A 22908-nucleotide genomic window follows, 5' to 3' on the forward strand; every position below is an offset into this window, starting at 1 on the left:
CTCTCCCGCCTTTGGAAAAGTCATCTGTCATCTAGGAATTCTGCCTCTGACGCCCCAAAGACGTCTAGAGCGTGTGTCTGGGAATACCCAACACATAGGTTCGAATCCTTATAACGGCTCCTGTGGATATTCTCATTGATATATCATGTTATGGTGATTTCTTTGTGTATTATTATTATTATTATTATTATTATTTGCATGCATAATGAAAGCACATTAACGTGATGTAATGAATCTCAGGTTCTATCAATGAGAAAATCGGTAGGCGCCGTGAGAAGGATTCGAACCCGCACACCGGGTACTCCCAAGCACACGCGCTAGACCACTACATCATGACATGGTAAAAGCATTGCAACCTGAGATTCAATTGAATCCTCTGTGCGTCCTGAGGCTTCCTCTGAAGCCCAACCAGGGTTCCACGCCTTGTTCGCATAAACTCTGGCAACAAATAACACGCCGCATATTGACGTATACTTTACCTGAGGACAAAAACAGACGGACAAGAAAGTGGGAGCGGCACGCGAAATTGGCATAATGTCCCGTTTTCTGTTTTGGGTCCGCTGGTTGGTTAGGATAAGGGCACTTTAGTACGATAGTTTCTTGGCGGTGGGGAAGCGCTCGCGAGAATGCTAATGGTCCGTGACGGACCGAAACGTCGTCCTCTCCTCATTTTCTGGTGTGTGGTTTTATACGATAAACAGCAACACCATTGACACGACAAACGTCTTGTTTAATTAACGAGTTATTTATTTATTAATTGAAATCCATAACGCTTCAAGTATTACTTGTAGTCATCATCAGATCTAAAATACACAAATGTCAAATTAAAAGTTAACCAGCAAAATAAAGAACGTATTCTGACCAGGATTGCATACTTATAATTAGAGATGAAAATGACACTAATAACACAAATGAACAAGGCATAAAAGTCGACTTACGTAATGAACAAACAGAGTAAGATTTGCTAGCACTAAAAACCATAATAAATTATTGGTTAACAGTTAATGCTTCAGCGGTCCACTGTATACTATGTAAACCTCATGACAGGTGCGGTTCTACTTATTGTAGACTGTATTATACACTCTACATATTTGCTCTAAGTTTCCCCTTAATTTGTGTATTTAGTGCCTAGTTTGAGTGCCGGCTGGTCATATAAAAGATATAATTATATATGCTTAATTGAGATACAGAATATAATGTTTGCTGCTAATAATATTGTATATTATTTACGCTTTCTTTAATGTGTAATTGGCAATTGATTATTATTTTTATTTTTTTGTTTTGTATAAGTCTTTAGAATCTTTTCAGTCATTATTTGTAATTGTTAGTTAGTCTTTGTTGCCGACGCTGAGTGCTATCAACTCTTTAATCATCATGTAAGTTGAGTTTTATGTTTTGTTCATTTGTAAAATAAGTTTCTTTTTAATTTCTAATGTTAAAATATACAATCCTATTGAGAATAAGTTTTGTTTTGGTGGTTAACTTTTAATTTGATATTTTTGTGTTTTAGATCTGCTGATAAATACTAGAAATATTTGAAACGTTATGAATTTTAATTGAAAATTAAATAGGATTCTAATTACAGTACTTAAAAGTAATTAAGGAAATTAATTACTTAAATTGAAAGTACTTAAGAAAATTCCTGTCTTAATCCTTCCTTCGTGGTCAGACACTCTCACATTGTTCATCACTCACATTGTTCATCACGTATTAATTTCTTCGTGATTCACACACACACACACACACACACACACACCACACACAACACACACAACACGTGTGTGTGTGTGTGTGTGTTTCTTTCTTAAGTGTGTCATATATATATATATATATATATATATATATATATATATATATATATATATATATATATATATATATATATATATATAATTCAAGATAATTTAAAATGAAATATTAAAAAGCGGAATGTATAGTTCAGCGAGTTGTAACATTTTATAGTATAGTGACATACCTGTATAGTCTGGTATGTGACTATACATACCAGAGGAGTTATATGTAATATATGGTGTATGGAAGGTAGATATATTCACCTGAGGGCAGAATATATGATGTTGCAAAGCTGTTGAGGGGACACCATACTTGCCTGATTCAGCGAGGGGGAGTCACTGAGTTAGAGAAAAGTGGTGTAGGGGATGAGATGTATGATGAATGAGGATGTAGTGTGCATGAGAGGTGTACTGGTGCATGAAGGATGGTGGGGGCGGCCGGTGGAGGGAGCAGCTCACTGGTGAGGTGGAAGCCATAGCCGACCTCGGGACGACAGCTTAGCCCGGCTGCCGATAGAGGGCTCGCGCACCTCTCGTTCCGCGTCCTGTCACTACAGATGAGGTAAGCCTGGCGTATATTTGCTAATATCTGGGGCGTATAGCCCCCCAGACTTCCCATACGTATGCCCACCTACAAACTAAAACACCGTTTTTGTCGCGGGGAGCACAGCGATCGAATTGGTAGATCGGTTGGGCCCCAAACGATGACGTGAAGTTTGGGTGCCATTGGGTGTCTGGGTTTGGCTGACGCGGCGATGGTGGTGGATGGCGACCTGTCTCCACACACTGGATGCTGGAGCCCTGCTGGTGTCCTCCTCTCCTCACACCAGACATTTCTACGCCCTCACGAATGTCCCCACAAAGTTTGAGAGCGTTTACGAAGCCATTCGTTAGGTAAAATGCTCGTTAAGTGCTACGTGATGTTTACTAGTGTTGGGATGGTGGGCTCGATCAGATGGTAAGTAATGAATACCCTCGACTAAATTCTAGAAAACTTTAATAGTCGATATCAAATCGTGTGGAATTTCAATGGCGGTGGTGAAAGAGGATATCGTGGCAGGTGAGGTTGAACTCCAAGGAACGTCGCCAGCGCCTCGGGGCGCGAGCTTGGTGCAAGGTGCTTGCTGTCCGTGTGGAAATTCGTGGTCGGTAATGACTCGAAAAGTTGGCAAGTGATGTGCAGAAATTCAGTTTATATATGTATACATATTACACATTTTCTCGGACGTGAATTGTCATTCCCAAAATAGTAATAGACGGTTGGTGCAAGAATTTATCTATTGCCATTATATTTTAACCAATGGGTAAAAAGCTATCGTGCAGGGACAATTTTGCCAATAAAAAAATTGAGAACAGGGAAGAATGTATTTGGTGAAGTGGGTAACCAGTTCACCTTTTGACATTACACGTGAAACTGCCGATATTGCACTTCTACCAACCTCTATTCAAAATTGAATTCGTTGCAACTGAACCACAAAAAAACAAAAAACATAATAGCAATCTCACGATAAGTCAAATTCTAGGCCAAGAGTGGACAGGTACTCTGGTGTTTTTGAGGGAGTGTAAAGTGTTGGGGTGGACGGCCGGCATCTGGACGGTGCCGTCCCTGCACCTCCCACCCACACCACCAGATGTACGCCTCGTATCAACCTTTCTGGCCATTAACAACTACCGGGGCACTTAACTGACACAATAACAAGCTTTAATCATACGGTAGGTATCCGTATTGGGGGTAATTTGAGCAGGCATTATGTGTTTGACAGTGGTTTGAACCTCCGGTGATTGTGCAATGCGGTTGAGTGTATGTCCCGTGTGTTGCCATACAGGTTAACCACCCCAGGCTTACCAAAATCTTACTGTGGTATCGGCCTTGAGATCTGTCAACTTGTGGAGGGTTGTTAAGGCCGTGACACTTGCTTAATGACCAACCACCAAGTGTACTTTAGTCCAGAACACAGCCCCCAGGACTAAAGTAAACTGTTCAATGTATATATACACCGAGATGTGAAATCCACCTCTCTGGGTATATATATAAGTCACCATAAGTTGGCCGGGTAGACAAGGAATGGTATTGGTAACCCAAGACGGCCACATGTAATGATTGATGAACCCGCTGCGAATAGAAAACGAAACCTTGTGATGTAATTTTTTTACGAGAACAAATTTAAATGTTCGTATGTGATAGTGCCCATATTAGTTGGGTGCAAACTGGTGTTATTGGGATCCTGCACATACTTGGTCAAGGCTAGTTGTCGGGTTCAGTTACTACTGGAGACTGAGACAAGTATAACATTAAGATGTTGATAATGCAGTACTGGTGACTTAGTCACCAGAGATTGTGAAGGATTGTGATCAAAGATACGTGGCCACTAGCGATTGTGAAGGATTGTGATCAAAGATACGTGGTTAGTGTTTTTTATAATTTGAGCGATGAAGATATTGAATAGTGAGGTTTTAATTACATAGGTAATTGTGATAGGCGTCACCAGCCAGTGATCACCAAAAACTGAGTCGGTCAGTGTTACAGTATTGATTGACGTTCACCAGGTAGCTTGAATGGCAGCAAGGTAGTTGTGATTTTCGTTGCAAATCAGGCAGCTGACTAGGGGCAACTATCAAGTGGAGGTCTTCAGGCATGATTACAGTGTGCCCAAGATGCCTGTTGCGTAGTGATAAGGCGATAGTACTCACCTAGTTGTCCTTGCGGGGGTTGAGCTTTGGCTCTTTGGTCCCGCCTCTCAACTATCGATCAACTGATGTACAGATTCCTGAGCCTACTGGGCTCCTTGGGGAGCGAGATAGTGAGGAATTCATGGTGATTATCTGTTACATAATACTTGGAAGTGGGTTGTTTTCGTATATGTTAGAGCGAACGTATAGTTAATTAACCCTTACCTGCCACAGTTGCAACATAAATGTCCGTGATGCACTGATTACAGTAGTTAGTATATGCAGTTCAGTGTCGTTGGACTACATCGGAATGCCTTAACTGTACATTCTCATCTCGTGATGCGCCAGAGTCTGCACAGAGTAATATGTGGTTCAGTTTACCTTACTATGTCAATTCCCTGCTCGAGAATACCTATATACTCAGGAAATATTTACCCGGGGAATGGGTAACCTCATTTGTGGAAGGGGTGAGGTTGCGTGACCAAATATGTGGGAGGTGGGCCGCTGGACTGACGACCCGTGTCAATATAGTGTGACCCAGTAGAAGTTTATACCCTTGATCAGAGGCGCAGCGTATGTTAATAACTATTTGAATCCTAATATTTATAGCCTCGCTAAACCTTAAATATATGATGTAGAATGATTTGAATGACAGGTTAACCGCGTAGTCACATGACCTTGGTGTCTAATGAGGGGGAGTTGCGTTAATGAGTTGAATCAGGGCGAGAGGTTTAGTGAGTCGCTGGTGAATTATTAATGTGCCCTCTATGGCTAGTGAAGCACAGGTGTGATTATAAACAGGTTATATGAGAATCCATCATGCTATAGGACATCTCATGCCACGGTCCAGCTCGCAGGGATTATTATATCTAATGAAGTCTCCACACCGTGTTGATAGCCTAATCATAGCGACTTCTTATATGCTGGTTCACGTGTTTAAACGCATGGTTGCGGGCACAATTGCATTCGAATAGCATGACTTGATGAATGAAATGGTAGGCTACTGACGTGTCCAACTGAAGGATCAGGGGCAGTGGCATGGATTCATGACAAACCGAATGGTTTCGACATGACATCAAGTGACGTGACAATGCCGTTACTTTATGGTATACCACAGTGACGTGATATGACAACAGATCAATTGGTATTATGTTAATAATGTTCATGGTATCAAGTGGTAGTCGGAAATCTTGTGACTTGACAGATCAAGTGGCAGTGACATTGACATTTTGCTGTGACACTATGACAGCTGAGGTGGTAGTGATATAATAGATCGTGGTAGTGACATGATTGATCAGTTGTTAGTGACATGATAATAGATCAATTGGTAATGACATAAGTGACATTGACAGATCAAGTGGCAGTGACATGCCAAATCAAGTGACAGTGACATGACAAATCAAGTGGCAGTGACATTATGACAAATCAAGTGACAGTGACATTATATCAGATCAAGTGTCAGTGATATTATGATGTAAAAATCAAGTGATGGTGACATATGTCAGACCAAGTGGTGGTGACATTATGATAACAGCTCAAGTGAAAGTGATATTATGATGGAAAATCAAATGGCAGTGACTTAATGACATCCAGTGCCATTATGATGACAGATCGTGTGGCAATGATATGATGACAGATCGAGTGGTAGTGACATGAACAATCAAGTAGCAGTGACATAATGGCACCAGGGACAGTGACATCACTGAAGCAGTTGTGACATGATAGAACAAAGGATAGTGACATGTTTATGACATGTCATGTGCTTGTGACATGATTTGATAACGGATCACCTGGTACGGCGTTGACATGAAAAGCATATCAAATGACAGTGAGATAATTTGAAGGAAGTGACATGATGACAAAAATAAGTAGTGACATGTTGATATCGGTTGATAACGATATATCACATTAATTTATAGTGATTTTTTGTCAAAGTGAACTAATATCAGTAGGCCTACGAATGATAGCGATGTCCGATCAACTGATAGTGAACTGACATTCGTACAAGTGATGTCAGATCAAACGATAGTGAACTGATGTCATAGTCAATTGACTAAGTGATGATAGATCAAGCGATAGTCAGGTCTATCGTCATTGTCATAGTCAATGATAAGTGATGATAGATCAAAGCGATAGTGATATTTGATCGTAATAATGAAATGAAATTGAGTGACAGTGAAATGTTGTCAACTGAAGTGAAAGTGAAATGTCAGAACAGTTGATAGTGAGCTGCTTCAAGTCAAGTGATATGGAACTGCAATCTGATCAAGCGATAGTGACCTGAAGTCAGTGTTAGTGCGTGTAACATGATGACGTGAAGTGACAGTGATATGACATGAAGTGACAGTGATATGACATGAAGTGACAGTGACAAAATTGACCTATTGGCACAGGTCTTATCGCCTGGGTGTGACATGATTTGACGAGTAATCCGGTGACTGTGAGGGTACTTGATAGTGACATGACAAAGTGGTAGTCAGAAAATTCAAATGGAAATGACATGAATTATAAAACGACATGCTTTCTAATGGTTAGATACATGATGACATCCCGTGGAAGTGACATGACGATGTCATATCTCGCGGTAGGTACGTGACAATGATGGATGCCGCGGTAGAGACATGATACCATTATATGGTATGACATGAGACATGATACCATTAATATGGTATGACATGACGTTATTGAGGTTTGACACTTAATGGTATGCCTGGGGACGGGCGATAACCTTTTCCATAACCTTCTTAACATATGGGAGAGATATGATCTTATAACATGATTAGGAGATAACCTAATATGGTATGAAATTACCTGATAACATGTTACTGAGATAACCTGATAACATGGTAATGATGATGACCTGATAACATGGTAATGAGATGACCTGATAACATGGTCATATGATGACCTGATATGGTAATGTAGATGACCTGATAACATGGTAATATGATGACCTGATAACATGGTACTGAGATAACCTGATAACATGGCAATAAAATGACCTCATAACATGTTAATGAGATAACCTGATAACATGGTAATGAAATGATCTGATAACATGGTAATGAGATAACCTGATAACATAGTAATGTGATGACCTGATAACATGGTAATATGATGACCTGATCACATGTTAATGATATAACCTGATAACATGGTAATATAACCTGATAACATGGTAATGAGATAACCTGATAACATGGTAATATGATGACCTGATAACATGTTAATGAGATAACCTGATAACATAGTAATGTGATAACCTGATAACATGGTAATGATATAACCTGATAACATGGTAACGAGATGACCTGATAACATGGTAATGTGATAACATGATAATGAGATAACATGGCAATATGATAACCTGATAACATAGTAATGTGATAACATGGTAATTTGATGACCTGATAACATGTTAATGAGATAACCTGATAACATGGTAATATGATAACCAGATAACATGGTAATGAGAACCTGATAACAAGGTATTGAGATAACCTGATAACATGGTAATATGATAACCTGATAACAAGGTAATGAGATAACCTGATAACATGGTAATTAGATGAGCTGATAACATGGTAATATGATAACCTGACAATATGGTAATGTGATAACCTGATAACATGGTAATGTGATGACCTGATATGGTAATATGATGACCCGATATAATGGTAATGTGATAACCTGATAACATGGTAATGTGATGACGATAACGTGGTAATGATATAACCTGATAAGATGGTAATGGAATGCGATGATCCAGTAACATGGTATGACATTATAACGTAACCTGGTTCAGCCCGTTCTCCTAAGATTTCCCAACGTCCAGAAACTCGTACTAAAGTGGGCCTTATCCTAACCTACCAGAGGACCCAAAACAGAAAACGGGACAGTACGTCAATTTCGGGACGATTTAGGTAGAAGATACAGTGCGTCAAAATGCGACGCTGTATTAGGATGACGGGTTGCCTGGTTATTAGATAGCATGGTAATGGCCCTTTAATGTGATAACAATGTGACCTGATAACGAAGCAGTAAACATGGTAATGAGAATGCCAGATGAGCTGCTGTCAACCTGTCATAACCGGTCGAGTGACGAGAGACTATCCCTCGAATGCCGCTCCAAGCAACAGCCTGGTGGACCAAACTCTCACAAGTCAAGCCTGGAAGTAGAAGCTTGGGGAGTAGAAGAACTCCCAGAACCCCATCAACCAGGTATCAACCAGGTAACCAGGAATGGTTGTGACACATGTAGAATATCAAATGGTAGTTACTCGACATATTCAAGAGTTAATGACATGATTTGATGACAGTTCATTGTTAATAACAATTTAAGATAATTTGCAGTGACATAATAAGCTCAGATCAAGTGCTAGTGACATGTTAACTGGCAGTGACATGACGTGTCAAGCGATGGTAGCATGACGTGTAATAGTGACATTGCATAAAGTGCAGACTAGTGAAATGACATATCAGTTGGCAGTGACATCAACCAAGAGCACATAGCAGTGACATGATGACAAATAGAGTGACAGCGACATGACAGATTGGCAGTAACTTGATGACAGATTGAATAGCAGTGACATGATGACATTGAATAGTAGTGACATGATGACAGATTGAATAGCAGTGACATGATGACAGATTGAATAGCAGTGACATGATGACAGATTGAATAGCAGTGACATGATGACAGATTGAATAGCAGTGACATGATGACAGATTGAATAGCAGTGACATGATGACAGATTGAATAGCAGTGACATGATGACAGATTGAATAGCAGTGACATGATGACAGATTGAATAGCAGTGACATGATGACAGATTGAATAGCAGTGCCATGATGACAGATTGAATAGCAGTGACTTGATGACAGATAGAGTGGCAGTGACTTGATGACAGATTGAATAGCAATGACTTGATGACAGATAGTGGCAACGACATGATGACAGATTGAATAGCAGTGACTTGATGACAGATAGAGTGGCAGTGACTTGATGACAGATAGAGTGGCAGTGACTTGATGGCAGATTGAATAGCAGTGACTTGATGACAGATTGAATAGCAGTGACTTGATGTCAGATTTAATAGCAGTGACTTGATGACAGATTTAATAGCAGTGACATGATGACAGAGTGGCAGTGACATGACAGATTTAATAGCAGTGACATGATGACAGATTTAATAGCAGTGACTTGATGACAGATTTAATAGCAGTGACATGATGACAGATTTAATAGCAGTGACATGATGACAGAGTGGCAGTGACATGATGACAGATTGAATAGCAGTGACTTGATGACAGATAGAGTGGCTGCAACATGATGACAGATCGAGCAGTGGTAACATGACAGACCGATGGGGGCAGTGAAATCATGACAGATCAAGTACAGTAGCAGTGACATAGAACATGATGGTGAACGGCAATGATCCTAAACACACCCATTTTTCACATAGGCCTATGGAGCTGCCTGATATGTTTATAAAAGTTGTCAACACGATGGTACTTGATATCTGTCCTTACCTACACACTGTATTTCTAAATTTCTAAATCTAAATTTATCCTACTTGAAACCATGGATACTTCTTTCTAGGTATTACTGTCCTCGTGTACCAGCTCCTTGTCCTCATGTACCAGTTCCTTGTCCTCATGTACCAGTTCCTTGTCCTCATATACCAGCTCCTTGTCCTCATGTACCAGCTCCTTGTCCTCATGTACCAGCTCCTTGTCCTCATATCCCAGCTCCTTGTCCTCATGTACCAGCTCCTTGTCCTCATGTACCAGCTCCTTGTCCTCATATCCCCAGCTTTAATACAATTTAGTCCCTTACCTGCAGTAGGCTTCTAGGTCTATGCAGTTAAATGAATTCTACTTATGAACTTCAGGTTCCGCACATTACCAGCGGCTGTTTTGAGGTCAACATCAATAACATCTTAATCTTAACCACTATCCACTCATTCTTTGAGTCGCTGGAGGAGTGAGTGGCACCATAACGTGAATTTGAAGTGATTAGAGGTGATTTGAAGTGATTATGATTAGGAGCGATGACAGATTCGTGAATTAATTGAAGACAGAAGTGACAGGTGATGTAGTGGAGACATGATTTTGTGACATTTCGTATTGACGGGATGTCAGATAATCTCATAAGTGTCACGATATTATTATTTCATAGTGACATGACATTATTTTTATAGTGTCGTGTCATTATTTTTGTTAACAGGGATTAGTGCCTTGACTACAGTGACTAGAGCCTTGACTACAGTGACTAGAGCCTTGACTACAGTGACTAGAGCCTACATGACACGCCATTGTTTTGTAGTGGCATGACTTGATGACACTTTTATAATGACATGAATGGATGTCAGATAATTTGCTAGTGACACGATTTGATGACCGCTCGCTTTGTAAGGACATTTTGATTACATCATTTCATAGTGGCGTGTTAATGGCAAGTTAATATCATTTCATTGTGACATGAATCAATGGCAGATCATTGTGTAGTAACAAAACTTAATGTCAGGGGTAGTTTATAGTGACATGATAGAACATTTTGTAGTGACATGATAGATCAAAGTTATATTGACATGATATATAATTTCGTAGTGACTTGATAAATCGTTTCACAATGACATGATACATAATTTCATGGTGACTTGATGGCATTGCATTTATTAGTGACATGAATTGATTATCATGTTGTGACATGGTAATGAGAGAGGGATTAAATAATGGATAAATGGGAATATAACGAGGTACTGGAATGTAATAGAAATAGACATATAATGGGGGCAAATGATGGGGAAATTAATGATACAATTTAAATGTAATGGGGAAAATACATGTAATGGGTAGGAAACCAAGATGTTTACTTCGTGTAACCCCCTATTACATGTATTGTAAGCTTTAATATAGACATGTAATTGAACATGAAAATGGGTTGTTTACAGTTGATGTGTAATGTGGAGGAGGAAAAATATCATTTACAGGGGGCAGGGGGCAGGGGGCAGGGGGCAGGGGGGGGTGAGTTCTAGATATAAACATGTAATGGAACATGAGAATAGGCATGTTATAGAGCATGTAATGAGGTAATGAAATTGATTGATGTGTGGAGGGCGAATAACATGTAATAGGGGCAGTGTGAAAATCACAAACATGTATGGAAATATTGAAATATTTCTAGAAACAATGAACAAAACCCAATTATTTTGAAGGGCAATCTTTAGACACAGCACTTGACAGAAGGAAGCTGGTGTCTAGAGGGGCCTGATGCTAATGCTATGTCATTGACTGCCGTCAGCACTCGTACAACAACTTGATGAAGTAGACAAGAAGATAAATTGACAACCCGTCCTCGACTCGAGTCCATTACATCCAGCGGTCGACCCCACAGATGCATTCATAAATTTTTACATGATGTTCATCCTAAACGGGATTTTCTCAAATATAAATTAATATTATAATATATTAGTATGTTGTGCATATATAGGCATAGGTTAGGTTAGGTGTTTAGGTTCTGTTGGTGATTATTTGTATTTGTAGTACGTGGGTGAAGCATTTACAGCGTTGTGGTTCGAACAAAATTCGTCAATGAAGCACTTGTTCCGGAAGTGTTCGAACGAAGTCAGTTGTGAGTCGTGTGTAAACTGTTTTTCATTCATAAACAGGAGATTTGGCGGGTGCATGGAATCACTTTTGGGTCTTTGTTTGGAGGACGGGCTGTAAATTGAATAGCTCCAAATAAGTCCAAACAAAACATGAAGTAGCCACATTGCATGTTTCGACAGATTACTTGATGAGATGATTTTGCAGACAATAGAAGTGCTAACATCATTACGAGACTATTAAAGTATTCTCACACACACACACGTAGACTCTTGTGTCAGAGACATCACATCTCTATAACGAAGCCTAGATCACTTCTCTGTGTAGGGGGGGGGGGGTAAGCAGGCCTTATACGGGCCTGCCAGGGGCCAGATTCATGACGCAGTTACGCAAGTACTTACGAACCTGTATATCTTTTCTCAATCTTTGGCGGCTTTGTTCACAATTTAATGAGCTCAGTTAATGAGATCCGAAGCACCAGGAGGCTGTTTATAACAATAACAACAGTTGATTGGGACGTTTTCATGCTTGTAAGCTGTTTAATAAAGGTAACCAAAGCCGTCAAAAGATTTAGGAAAGATGTATACGTTCGTAAGTACTTTCGTAACTGCTTCGTGAATCTGGCCCGAGTATCTGGCCTGCCTGTCGCGATACCTCGTGTAACCCAAGAGTCAGATCCTGAGTCAACATTACAGGAGCCGGCCGTTCGGCTCTCCAGTTTTACAAGTATATACAAGTCCTTCCACTGCTAATAAATGTGGGGGATTTACAGTTTTTCGCTGCCTACTGTATGGAGGAGGGGGAGGGAGGGTTGTGCATGATAACGAAAACAAAACAAAGTTATAAAACTAGCTGGCCGCATATGTTAGGGCTGCTTAGCTTGGAGACTGTACTTGTGATCGTTCTCGAAGGCATTGTTTATAATTGGTTAGCATGTGTGTGCCTAGCTTGTAAAGAATAACTTGCCTAGCTAAATGAATCTTGGGGTTCAGTCCCTGGACCCATAAAGGGACTCTGTGACGTTCTCCACTACCACACACAGGATAGGTATGATTTATGATAGGTATAAATCAGTGTGGTAGTGTGTACTGTGGGTCACAGTAGTGTGTACTGAAAACGTTCTGGTCCGTTCCACGTTTAGTCTCTACTCGTGATATTAATTTACATTTCAGAGGAAACTTCCACAGAAATCAAATGGAAAAAAAAATAATTTGTAAATCAAAATGCCAGTCATTACAACACGACTGATCATTTCGTCGTGACATAACTTGATGAGGTATTTTTGGTAGTGATACGAGGTAAGTGATGGTGCCTCACATGTGGTGGTGACGTATAGGGTGGTGGTGGTGGTGCCTCACATGCGACCGCGGCCCGGTCTCTGACCAGGCCTCCTGGTTGCTGGACTGGTCAACCACGCTGTTGGACGCGGCTGCTCGCAGCCTGACGTACGAATCACAGTCTGGTTGATCAGGTATCCTTTGGAGGTGCTTATCCAGTTCTCTCTTAAACACTGTGAGGGGTCGGCCAGTTATGCCCCTTATGTGTAGTGGAAGCGTGTTGAACAGTCTCGGGCCTCTGATGTTGATAGTTCTCTCTCAGAGTACCTGTTGCACCTCTGCTCTTCAACGGGGGTATTCTGCACATCCTGCCATGCCTTCTGGTCTCATGTGATGTTATATCTGTGTGCAGGTTAGGGGACCAGCCCCTCTTCTATTTTCAACATGTAAATTATTATGCATCTCTCCCGCCTGCGCTCAAGAAACCGCCCAACACCTGGAATTACACCTGCCATCGCCATATAGTGCCCTTATACATCCCATACAACAATGAGGGTCATATGTGACCTTATACATCCCACACAACAATGAGGGTCATATGTGACCTTATACATCCCATACAACAATGAGGGCCATATGTGACCTTATACATCCCATACAACAATGAGGGCCATATGTGACCTTATACATCCCACACAACAATGAGGGTCATATGTGACCTTATACATCCCATACAACAATGAGGGCCATATGTGACCTTATACATCCCATACAACAATGAGGGCCATATGTGACCTTATACATCCCATACAACAATGGGGACCATATGTGACCTTATACATCCCATACAACAATGAGGGCCATATGTGACCTTATACATCCCATACAACACTGGGACCATATAGTGACTTTACACACTACCACTCACACAGGGGAGGTGAGTGGTAGTGTGAGGGGGGAGATGAGTGGTAGTGTGAGGGGGGAGATGAGTGGTAGTGTGAGGGGGGGAGATGAGTGGTAGTGTGAGGGGGGAGGTGAGTGGTAGTGTGAGGGGGGGAGATGAGTGGTAGTGTGAGGGGGGGGAGATGAGTGGTAGTGTGAGGGGGGAAGATGAGTGGTAGTGTGAGGGGGGAGATGAGTGGTAGTGTGAGGGGGGAGATGAGTGGTAGTGTGAGGGGGGAGATGAGTGGTAGTGTGAGGGGGAGATGAGTGGTAGTGTGAGGGGGGAGATGAGTGGTAGTGTGAGGGGGGGGGGAGAAGTAGCCACATGGTGTGTGAGAGTAGCGTCGGTGGTGGGTAAAGGTTTTTTTTTTTTTTTTTTTTAAGATATATACAAGAGTTGCTACATTCTTGTACAGCCACTAGTACGCGTAGCGTTTCGTTCAATGCTCGCAGACTTGTTCAAGGTCCAGAGCGGCAGTGTTCACTTGGTAAGGAAGTGGAGGATCGAGTGAGAGCAGAGGGTGAGAGGGGTGACCGTGTACATGTAGTGGGGAGGGAGAGAGAGAGAGAGAGAGAGAGAGAGAGAGAGAGAGAGAGAGAGAGAGAGAGAGAGAGAGAGAGAGAGAGAGAGGTGTCCCACCAGTGAGAGTGTGCGCACATGTACTCCAGCTCTCTTCCCCCGCACTGGATCGCTAGAGGTCTCTCTTTTCTCTCACTTTGCTCTCCCTCCGTGTTTCCTGACTCCCTGCCACCTTCAATCCCTCTCTCTCTCTCTCTCTCTCTCTCTCTCTCTCTCTGAGACTAAGACTATGGGTCATTAGGAATAGAATTTGTGTTGCTAATGCAACTGCAAGCTAGTAGCTGTGTCACTCTACATGAGCTCTTCTGAGGCTTTACCCTACAAACTCATTTGTATCCACTAACAAACTAATAATAGGTTCGTCAAACATATGGGTTTCTAGGGTCAAGCTTACAGATGAGTTGATGCAGGGTAACAGCTCCTAGCTTGCAGCTGCATTCGGAACATCATCAATGAGGTTCTCAAGCAATGGCAAGTGGTCATTAGGAGAGAGAGAGAGAGGGAGAGAGAGAGAGAGAGAGAGAGAGAGAGAGAGAGAGAGAGAGAGAGAGAGAGAGAGAGAGAGAGAGAGAGAGAGGGGGTACGTGGCTAGGAGTCGGGAAACACCAGGAGAGCAATCTCCCTCTCACAACTTTCCATCTTCTCTCACCTTTAGTCAGTCTTCCCTCCCCCCCCCTCTCTCTCTCTCTCTCTCTCTCTCTCTCTCTCTCTCTCTCTCTCTCTCTCTCTCTCTCTCTCTCTCTCTCTCTCTCCTCTCTCCCCTCCCTCCCCCCCCTCCCCCTCCCTCCCTCCCTCTCTCTCTCCCTCCCTCCCTCCTCTCTCTCTACCCCTCCCCCTCCCTCCCCTCCCTCCCTCCCCCACCCCCTCTTTCTCAACTCCCCTTTGATTTTATATTTATCTAAACATGTTTCAAGAACAGCTCAGCGTTGCTAGGTAACCCAGGGCGCTAGGGTTAAATGAGGGGCTGGTAAGTAAATGCCCTCAAATGCAGCAGCAGCAGTAGCAGCAACAGCAACAGCAGATCGTTGTTCTTGCTTGTATGTTTACGTGGAACCTGGAGGGGTGATCTGACGTATTTTCCGTAGATGGGGGAGGAGGGTGGGGGCGACAGCAGGCAGCTGCAGCCGCATTATCAGCAGGTGCAACAGTCATGTCAGCAGCAGTAACAGCCATGTCAGCAGCAGTAACAGCCATGTCAGCAGCAGTAACAGCCATGTCAGCAGCAGTAACAGCCATGTCAGCAGCAGTAACAGCCGTGTCAGCAGCAGTAACAGCCGTGTCAGCAGCAAAAACAGCCGTGTCAGCAGCAGTAACAGCCGTGTCAGCAGCAGTAACAGCCGTGTCAGCAGCAGTAACAGCCGTGTCAGCAGTAGTAACAGCCGTGTCAGCAGCAGTAACAGCCATGTCAGCAGCAGTAACAGCCGTGTCAGCAGCAGTAACAGCCGTGTCAGCAGCAGTAACAGCCGTGTCAGCAGCAAAAACAGCCGTGTCAGCAGCAGTAACAGCCGAGTCAGCAGCAAAAACAGCCGTGTCAGCAGCAGTAACAGCCATGTCAGCAGCAGTAGCAGTCGTGTCAGCAGCAGTAACAGCCATGTCGGCAGCCGTAACAGCCATGTCAGCAGCAGTAACAGCCATGTCAGCAGCAGTAGCAGCCATGTCAGCAGCAGTAACAGCCATGTCAACAGCAATAACAACCATGTCAGTAGCAGTAACAGCCATGTCAGCAGCAGTAACAGCCATGTCAGCAGCAGTAACAGCCATGTCAGCAGCAGTAACAGCCATGTCAGCAGCAGTAACAGCCATGTCAGCAGCAGTAACAGCCATGTCAGCAGCAGTAACAGCCATGTCAGCAGCAGTAACAGCCATGTCAGCAGTAACAGCCATGTCAGCAGCAGTAACAGCCATGTCAGCAGCCGTAACAGCCATGTCAGCAGCCGTAACAGCCATGTCAGCAGCCGTAACAGCCATGTCAGCAGCAGTAACAGCCATGTCAGCAGCAGTAACAGCCATGTCAACAGCAATAACAATCATGTCACCAGCAATAACAATCATGTCAGTAGCAGTAACAGCCGTGTCAGCAGCAGTAACAGCCATGTCAACAGCAGTAACAACCATGTCAGCAGCAGTAACAGCCATGTCAGCAGCAGTAACAGCCATGTCAGCAGCAGTAACAGCCATGTCAGCAGCAGTAACAGCCATGTCAGCAGCAGTAACAGCCATGTCAGCAGCCGTAACAGCCATGTCAGCAGCCGTAACAGCCATGTCAGCAGCCGTAACAGCCATGTCAGCAGCAGTAACAGCCATGTCAGCAGCAGTAACAGCCATGTCAACAGCAATAACAATCATGTCAACAGCAATAACAATCATGTCAGTAGCAGTAACAGCTGTGTCAGCAGCAGTAACAGCCATGTCAACAGCAGTAACAACCATGTCAGCAGCAGTAACAGCCATGTCAGCAGCAGTAACAGCCATGTCAGCAGCAGTAACAGCCATGTCAGCAGCAGGTAACAGCCATGTCAGCAGCAGTAACAGCCATGTCAGCAGCAGTAACAGCCATGTCAGTAGCAGTAACAGTCATGTCAGTAGCAGTAACAGCCATGTCAGCAGCAGCAATAGTCATATCAGCACCAAAAACAGCCATTTTAGCAGCATTAACAGCCATATCATCGGCAGCAGCATTATTTTTCCCAGCTGTCACAGTAACCACCTTATCCCTACACCACAGTAGCGGCCGGTATCAAGGTGTTTGAGGCACGTTTAGGACAGCTGCGCACGTCCACACACGTCCACACATGTCCACACGTCCGAATACGTCCGCACACGTGCTAACACACAAGTCCGCAGAGGTCCACACAACTCCAATGACAAAATACTAGTGGTCGTGTTGGTCTTATCAGTGTTATTAACGCACGTTTATACTTAAGGTTAAGGCCGCCTTGTCGCCTAATTTACAATACATTACGCCATAGCTTGTCTACGCTGGGTATCTCCAACCATCGGAACATTGCTGTGTTACACTGTAACTACAGTGAATTTGTTAATTATCAGAGATAGCCCCAAGCCATTACGACTTTATAGCACTTGGAAGGGGTTCAGGATAAGGCTTTAGGATAGGACGGTGGGAAGGAATGGTGTCCAAATACTTGGACGGTCGGGGATTGAACGCCGACCTGCATGAAGCGAGACTGTCGCTCTATCGTCCAGTCCAAGTGGCTGGGTAAACTACAGTAAAGTTTGCCAATTTTTCACTGCAGTGTTCTCATAGGTGATGTCTTGTTCGTAATGTATGGATCACTTAGTTTAGTTCATTTATTATGCACCCCATACCCATCTTGTGGGCGGTAGTAGAAAGGGTTACAGAGGCATATAATGGGCTCAGGGACTGAACCCCACAATTCATTTAGCTAAGCAAGTTACAATCTTGATGAGCTAGTTACAAAATTCAGTATAAGTCGTCACATCATCATTGGGTTCGAGATCGACCACAAGTACAGTTTCCAAATTAAGCAACTGACATGTGGAGAGCTAGTGTCACAACTGATGTTTGTCCTACACACCGCCCCCCATCCAGTGGGCAGCGGTAGATAGGTAACAATCACTTAAGTTACTACCTACAGTTAGCAAATTGGGCACCATACACCATCTTTCAACATGATCGTCAGGCTTACACCACCCTGCATCAATAACATCCATCATACTGCATCAATACATCCACTGTGTGGCATCAATATATCCACCATATGGCATCAGTACATCCACCATAAGGCATCAGTACATCCACCATAAGGCATCAGTACATCCACCATACGGCATCAGTACATCCACCATACGGCATCAGTACATCCACCATACGGCATCAGTACATCCACCATACGGCATCAGTACACCCACCATACGGCATCAGTACATCCACCATACAGCATCAGTACATCCACCATACGGCATCAGTACATCCACCATATGGCATCAGTACATCCACCATATGGCATCAGTACATCCACCATATGGCATCAGTACATCCACCATAAGGCATCAGTACATCCACCATAAGGCATCAGTACACCCACCATACGGCATCAGTACATCCACCATACGGCATCAGTACATCCACCATACGGCATCAGTACATCCACCATACGGCATCAGTACACCCACCATACGGCATCAGTACACCCACCATACGGCATCAGTACATCCACCATACGGCATCAGTACATCCACCATACGGCATCAGTACACCCACCATACGGCATCAGTACATCCACCATATGGCATCAGTACATCCACCATACGGCATCAGTACACCCACCATACGGCATCAGTACATCCACCATACGGCATCAGTACATCCACCATACGGCATCAGTACATCCACCATACGGCATCAGTACATCCACCATACGGCATCAGTACACCCACCATACGGCATCAGTACATCCACCATACGGCATCAGTACATCCACCATACGGCATCAGTACATCCACCATACGGCATCAGTACATCCACCATACGGCATCAGTACATCCACCATACGGCATCACTACATCCATCATACGGCATCACTACATCCACCATATGACATTAATACATCCACCATATGGCATCAATACATCCACCATATGGCATTAATACATCCACCATATGGCATCAATACATCCACCATACAGCAGCAGTACATCATGATACGGCATCAACACATTTACGATACTGCATCAACATTATTTACCATACTGCATCAGTACATCCACCATACAGAATCGACACCATTCACCATGTGGCATCAATACCATGCACCATACTGAATCAATACATCTAACAAATAACATCAACATCATTCACCATATGGCATCAACACCATTCACAATACTACAACAATACATCCACCTTATGGCATCAACACCATTCACCGTATGGCATCAACACCATCTGCCCTGCATCAAAACCATCCACCCTTCATCAACACCATCCACCCTTCATCAACACCACCCACCTTTCATCAACATCATCCATTGATTGATTGATTGATAAATATGAAGCTACCCAAAAGGTGTCATGGGCATGATTAGCCCATAAGTGGAGGATTTTCAGAGCCATTACCAATAACTGATACTAGAGATCTATCTGTAAATGGACTGATGTTTTTTTTTGGGGGGGGGGGAGTCTCGGGAGGGCAAGTTCTACCAACTATAGAGCTGGTGAATTTGTGAATGCCTCTAGGTCTTCCGTTTTTTCTTAGTCTGAGTCTTGCTGCGAGTTGACATGACTATGCTGTCATTGAAGTTCGGCGATGTGGCCTCCATGAGGAGATTTTATATGGAGTAGGGGAAGTGTCACGGCAATGGAGCCATTACTGAGAGTTCCTGGTCTGAGGAGTCCGTGGCATAGTCCGTTGTTGGTTTTGGTCTCACAGCCTGAGGTTGGCTTTGGAGTCGATGAATTGTGGTAGAAACTGGTTCGGTCATGTTGGTGAGTGTTGTTGGTGGTCGGAGAGAGCACGTCTGCGAGCGCCTCTGCTGAGACAGTGATGGTGGTAGCATTTGGGGTTGTAGGATTGTAGTAGTAGGATTGGAGGATGCTGCTGTTTGTGCAGCCTGGGTCTTTAGTGGAGCTGAAGTATGAGTTGAGATCAACCTTGTAGAAGTTCCCTATGTGGTAGGAACATAGTGAGACTTGCATCAGGGGGTGTGATGGGGTTATTGGCTAAGTACAGCACATTCAGTTCCCTGACAAATCGGTGGTTTTCTGGTCCGGCAAGCCTCTCCGCTAGTCGTATAAGACCAGGGATAATGTCGGCACATGATGCAAGGGGCGGCGAGGGTGCTGGTTGGGCCTTGGGTCCCCATTGTGAAGGCTGGGTCGACTGATGGGAGTATAGTGTAGAGTATAGTATATGCAGGACACACATACTATTTGGTTCTTTGATCATGAATTAGTAAAGTTACAGCTTTCTGTGATGTAAGGTGTGTTATGTAAAGGTTGAATGAAATTATCTTTAAGCTACCTAAGACTAATATAAAGTACAGTACCTGGAAAATAAGGGCATTATTTTACAGGTCTCTGGTGAAAATGAGAATTCCTACTGTAACAAAATTGATATGAAATGCTGTATTATATAAAAGGATTATGAATTGTAAGAATTTTTTGTCAGGGATTACCTGTGTGTAATTTTTACGATGACCAAACCACACACCAGAAGATGAAGAAGTGACAACGTTTCGGTCCATCCTGGACCATTATCAAGTCATATGTGTATTTTTATTAATACATTTTGTTGCAAGCATCATTGTAGACTAAATTGTGCACTATAATGGAATTTTCATTGCTACTTCTACTTTATAAATATGTTCAGAGTTTTACTTTTGTGTGCCTGTTCCATAGGTGTGTGGGTGGTGGTGCCAAGTAGGCAGCGTCCCAGCAGCAGGACGGGCGGCCAGGCAGCAGCAGGTGGCAGTAGGTGGAGCAGCAACAGCAGGGGGAGGTGGTGGGGAGGGGGAGGAGGAGGGGAGGTAGATGAAGGTGGTGGTGGCCCACTTAGAAGCAGCTACAACACCACGCCACGGCCACCTACATCTAGGACACCATGGGGTCAGAACAGCACTACTCACTTCGTTGGAATGACTATACAGTCAAGATTGTTACGGCGTTCCAGTCGTTACGGGATGAGGAGGATTTTGTTGATGTTACTGTTGCCTGTGATGGTCACTCCTACTCAGCCCACAAAATGGTGCTTTCCGCGTGCTCTCCATATTTCCGGGCCCTACTCAGGGTATGTATTGAACTGTTTTAGTATTCATTCATATTTTAAGGAAACTTTTCTTTTTTCTTCTAGTGTCAACATGAACTTGTATTGTCATTTTTGATAATGTAATATTTTTAACTCTTTCGCTATGTCTTGCCGTATATTTGAAACAAGCCACAGTGAAAGCCATTTTATTATTTATTTTCAATTAATATGCATTGTATATACAGTGGTACCTCAGCTTACGAATTTAATCCGTTCCCAGAGACAGTTCATAACCCGTAAATTCGGGTTAAATTCGTAAACTGAAGCGAATTTTCCCATAAGAAATAATGTAAATTGAATTCCGTTCTACACTCCCAAAAATGTGGAATGCTTTGTGGGTTGATGCTCTGACATTGGTCCCCCTGTTTCAAGCCTCATCTTTCTTAGATTATTTGCAGTGTTATTAAGTCTAGCCAGCCTGTAGTCTACCCTCGTACCCAATTGGTTGGAAATATGCCATTCTCTCGGCTGTGTTTGTAAATATGCCCTGGGCCTGTATTCAGGCGCAGGGGTTTTGGAGGTCAAGCAGGGTTCTGGCGGCCCAGTATCTTGTCAGTGTGCCCATGCCCCAGCACCCTTGTGTGGCATTGGGGTGTATTTCTCTGCTGGGAGTCTCTTCTTCATTTTAGTTCCTGCAGTGCTCCCTCATCCATGGTGTGTGCCCATTTGTTATCCTTCTCTGTGGGTAGTTAATGTCAGGAAGCAACAAGGGGCTTCCCCTCAGAAAACCAGAAAATTGGTGTAATGAAACACTAATTTCTGGATGAACCTCAGTGGCTCCCTAACACCCCTCCCTCCTTCCAGGTCGTTGGGGGGGGGGGGTTACATCTATCATAGAACTGAGGGTGGAGAGCTGTCTGACCAGGAGCTGTCTCCTCCCCTCCCTTTAAACAAATAGAGGAGGTGGGGCAAATGAGCTTGCACTAGTTTCAAGAGATTTTGATAATTTATTTACATTAACTGGAATTCTTTTGCTGGGTCTCGAGGCTGTGGTCTCGTTTAAAGCCAGTAGTGGTTTGTTTTGTCTCACAGATTTTCTGGGTGGATTTTTTTCACAGATTTTTTCAGTGGTTTGTTTTGTCTCACAGATTTTCTGGGTGCTTTCTCTGGTGGTGCCATAAATAAATACATAATTGTCTCCGATCCCTGTGCCTCTTTGAAGGGGCAGGGTTCTGGCTCACGTTCCCCGGTAGGTCAATAAGAACTCCATGATGATGGTACCTTGTAGTCTGGCACTGTATCAGTATAGTAGC

The 22908-nt window shown here is 43.3% G+C and overlaps 2 protein-coding genes across 9 annotated transcripts in view; one reads left to right on the forward strand and one right to left on the reverse strand.

The window, feature by feature from the left end:
- Positions 1–2252: 2252 nt before the first annotated feature.
- Positions 2253–22908, forward strand: part of LOC123772439 (protein abrupt) — a 169494-nt gene continuing 148838 nt past the window's right edge. For 3 of the 8 annotated variants that reach the window (XM_069326006.1, XM_069326007.1, XM_069326008.1), the window contains exons 1-2: positions 2260–2352; positions 21250–21637. In XM_069326006.1, the coding sequence (XP_069182107.1) occupies positions 21452–21637 (186 nt within the window). In that variant the 5' untranslated portion in view covers positions 2260–2352; positions 21250–21451. Of the gene's footprint in view, positions 2353–2513; positions 2685–21249; positions 21638–22908 lie in introns of those variants that run through there. The other 5 variants (XM_045765585.2, XM_069326005.1, XM_069326004.1 and 2 more) reach the window with 4 other exon arrangements.
- On the reverse strand, positions 11835–17363 carry LOC138365708 (antifreeze protein Maxi-like). The gene is made up of 2 exons (XM_069326201.1): positions 16269–17363; positions 11835–11891 (listed from the first exon to the last, which is right to left on the reverse strand). The coding sequence occupies exons 1-2, from the start codon at positions 17361–17363 to the stop codon at positions 11835–11837; spliced, it is 1152 nt and encodes a 383-aa protein (XP_069182302.1).

Source organism: Procambarus clarkii, chromosome 17, assembly GCF_040958095.1.
Source record: "Procambarus clarkii isolate CNS0578487 chromosome 17, FALCON_Pclarkii_2.0, whole genome shotgun sequence".
Lineage (NCBI taxonomy): Eukaryota > Metazoa > Arthropoda > Malacostraca > Decapoda > Cambaridae > Procambarus > Procambarus clarkii.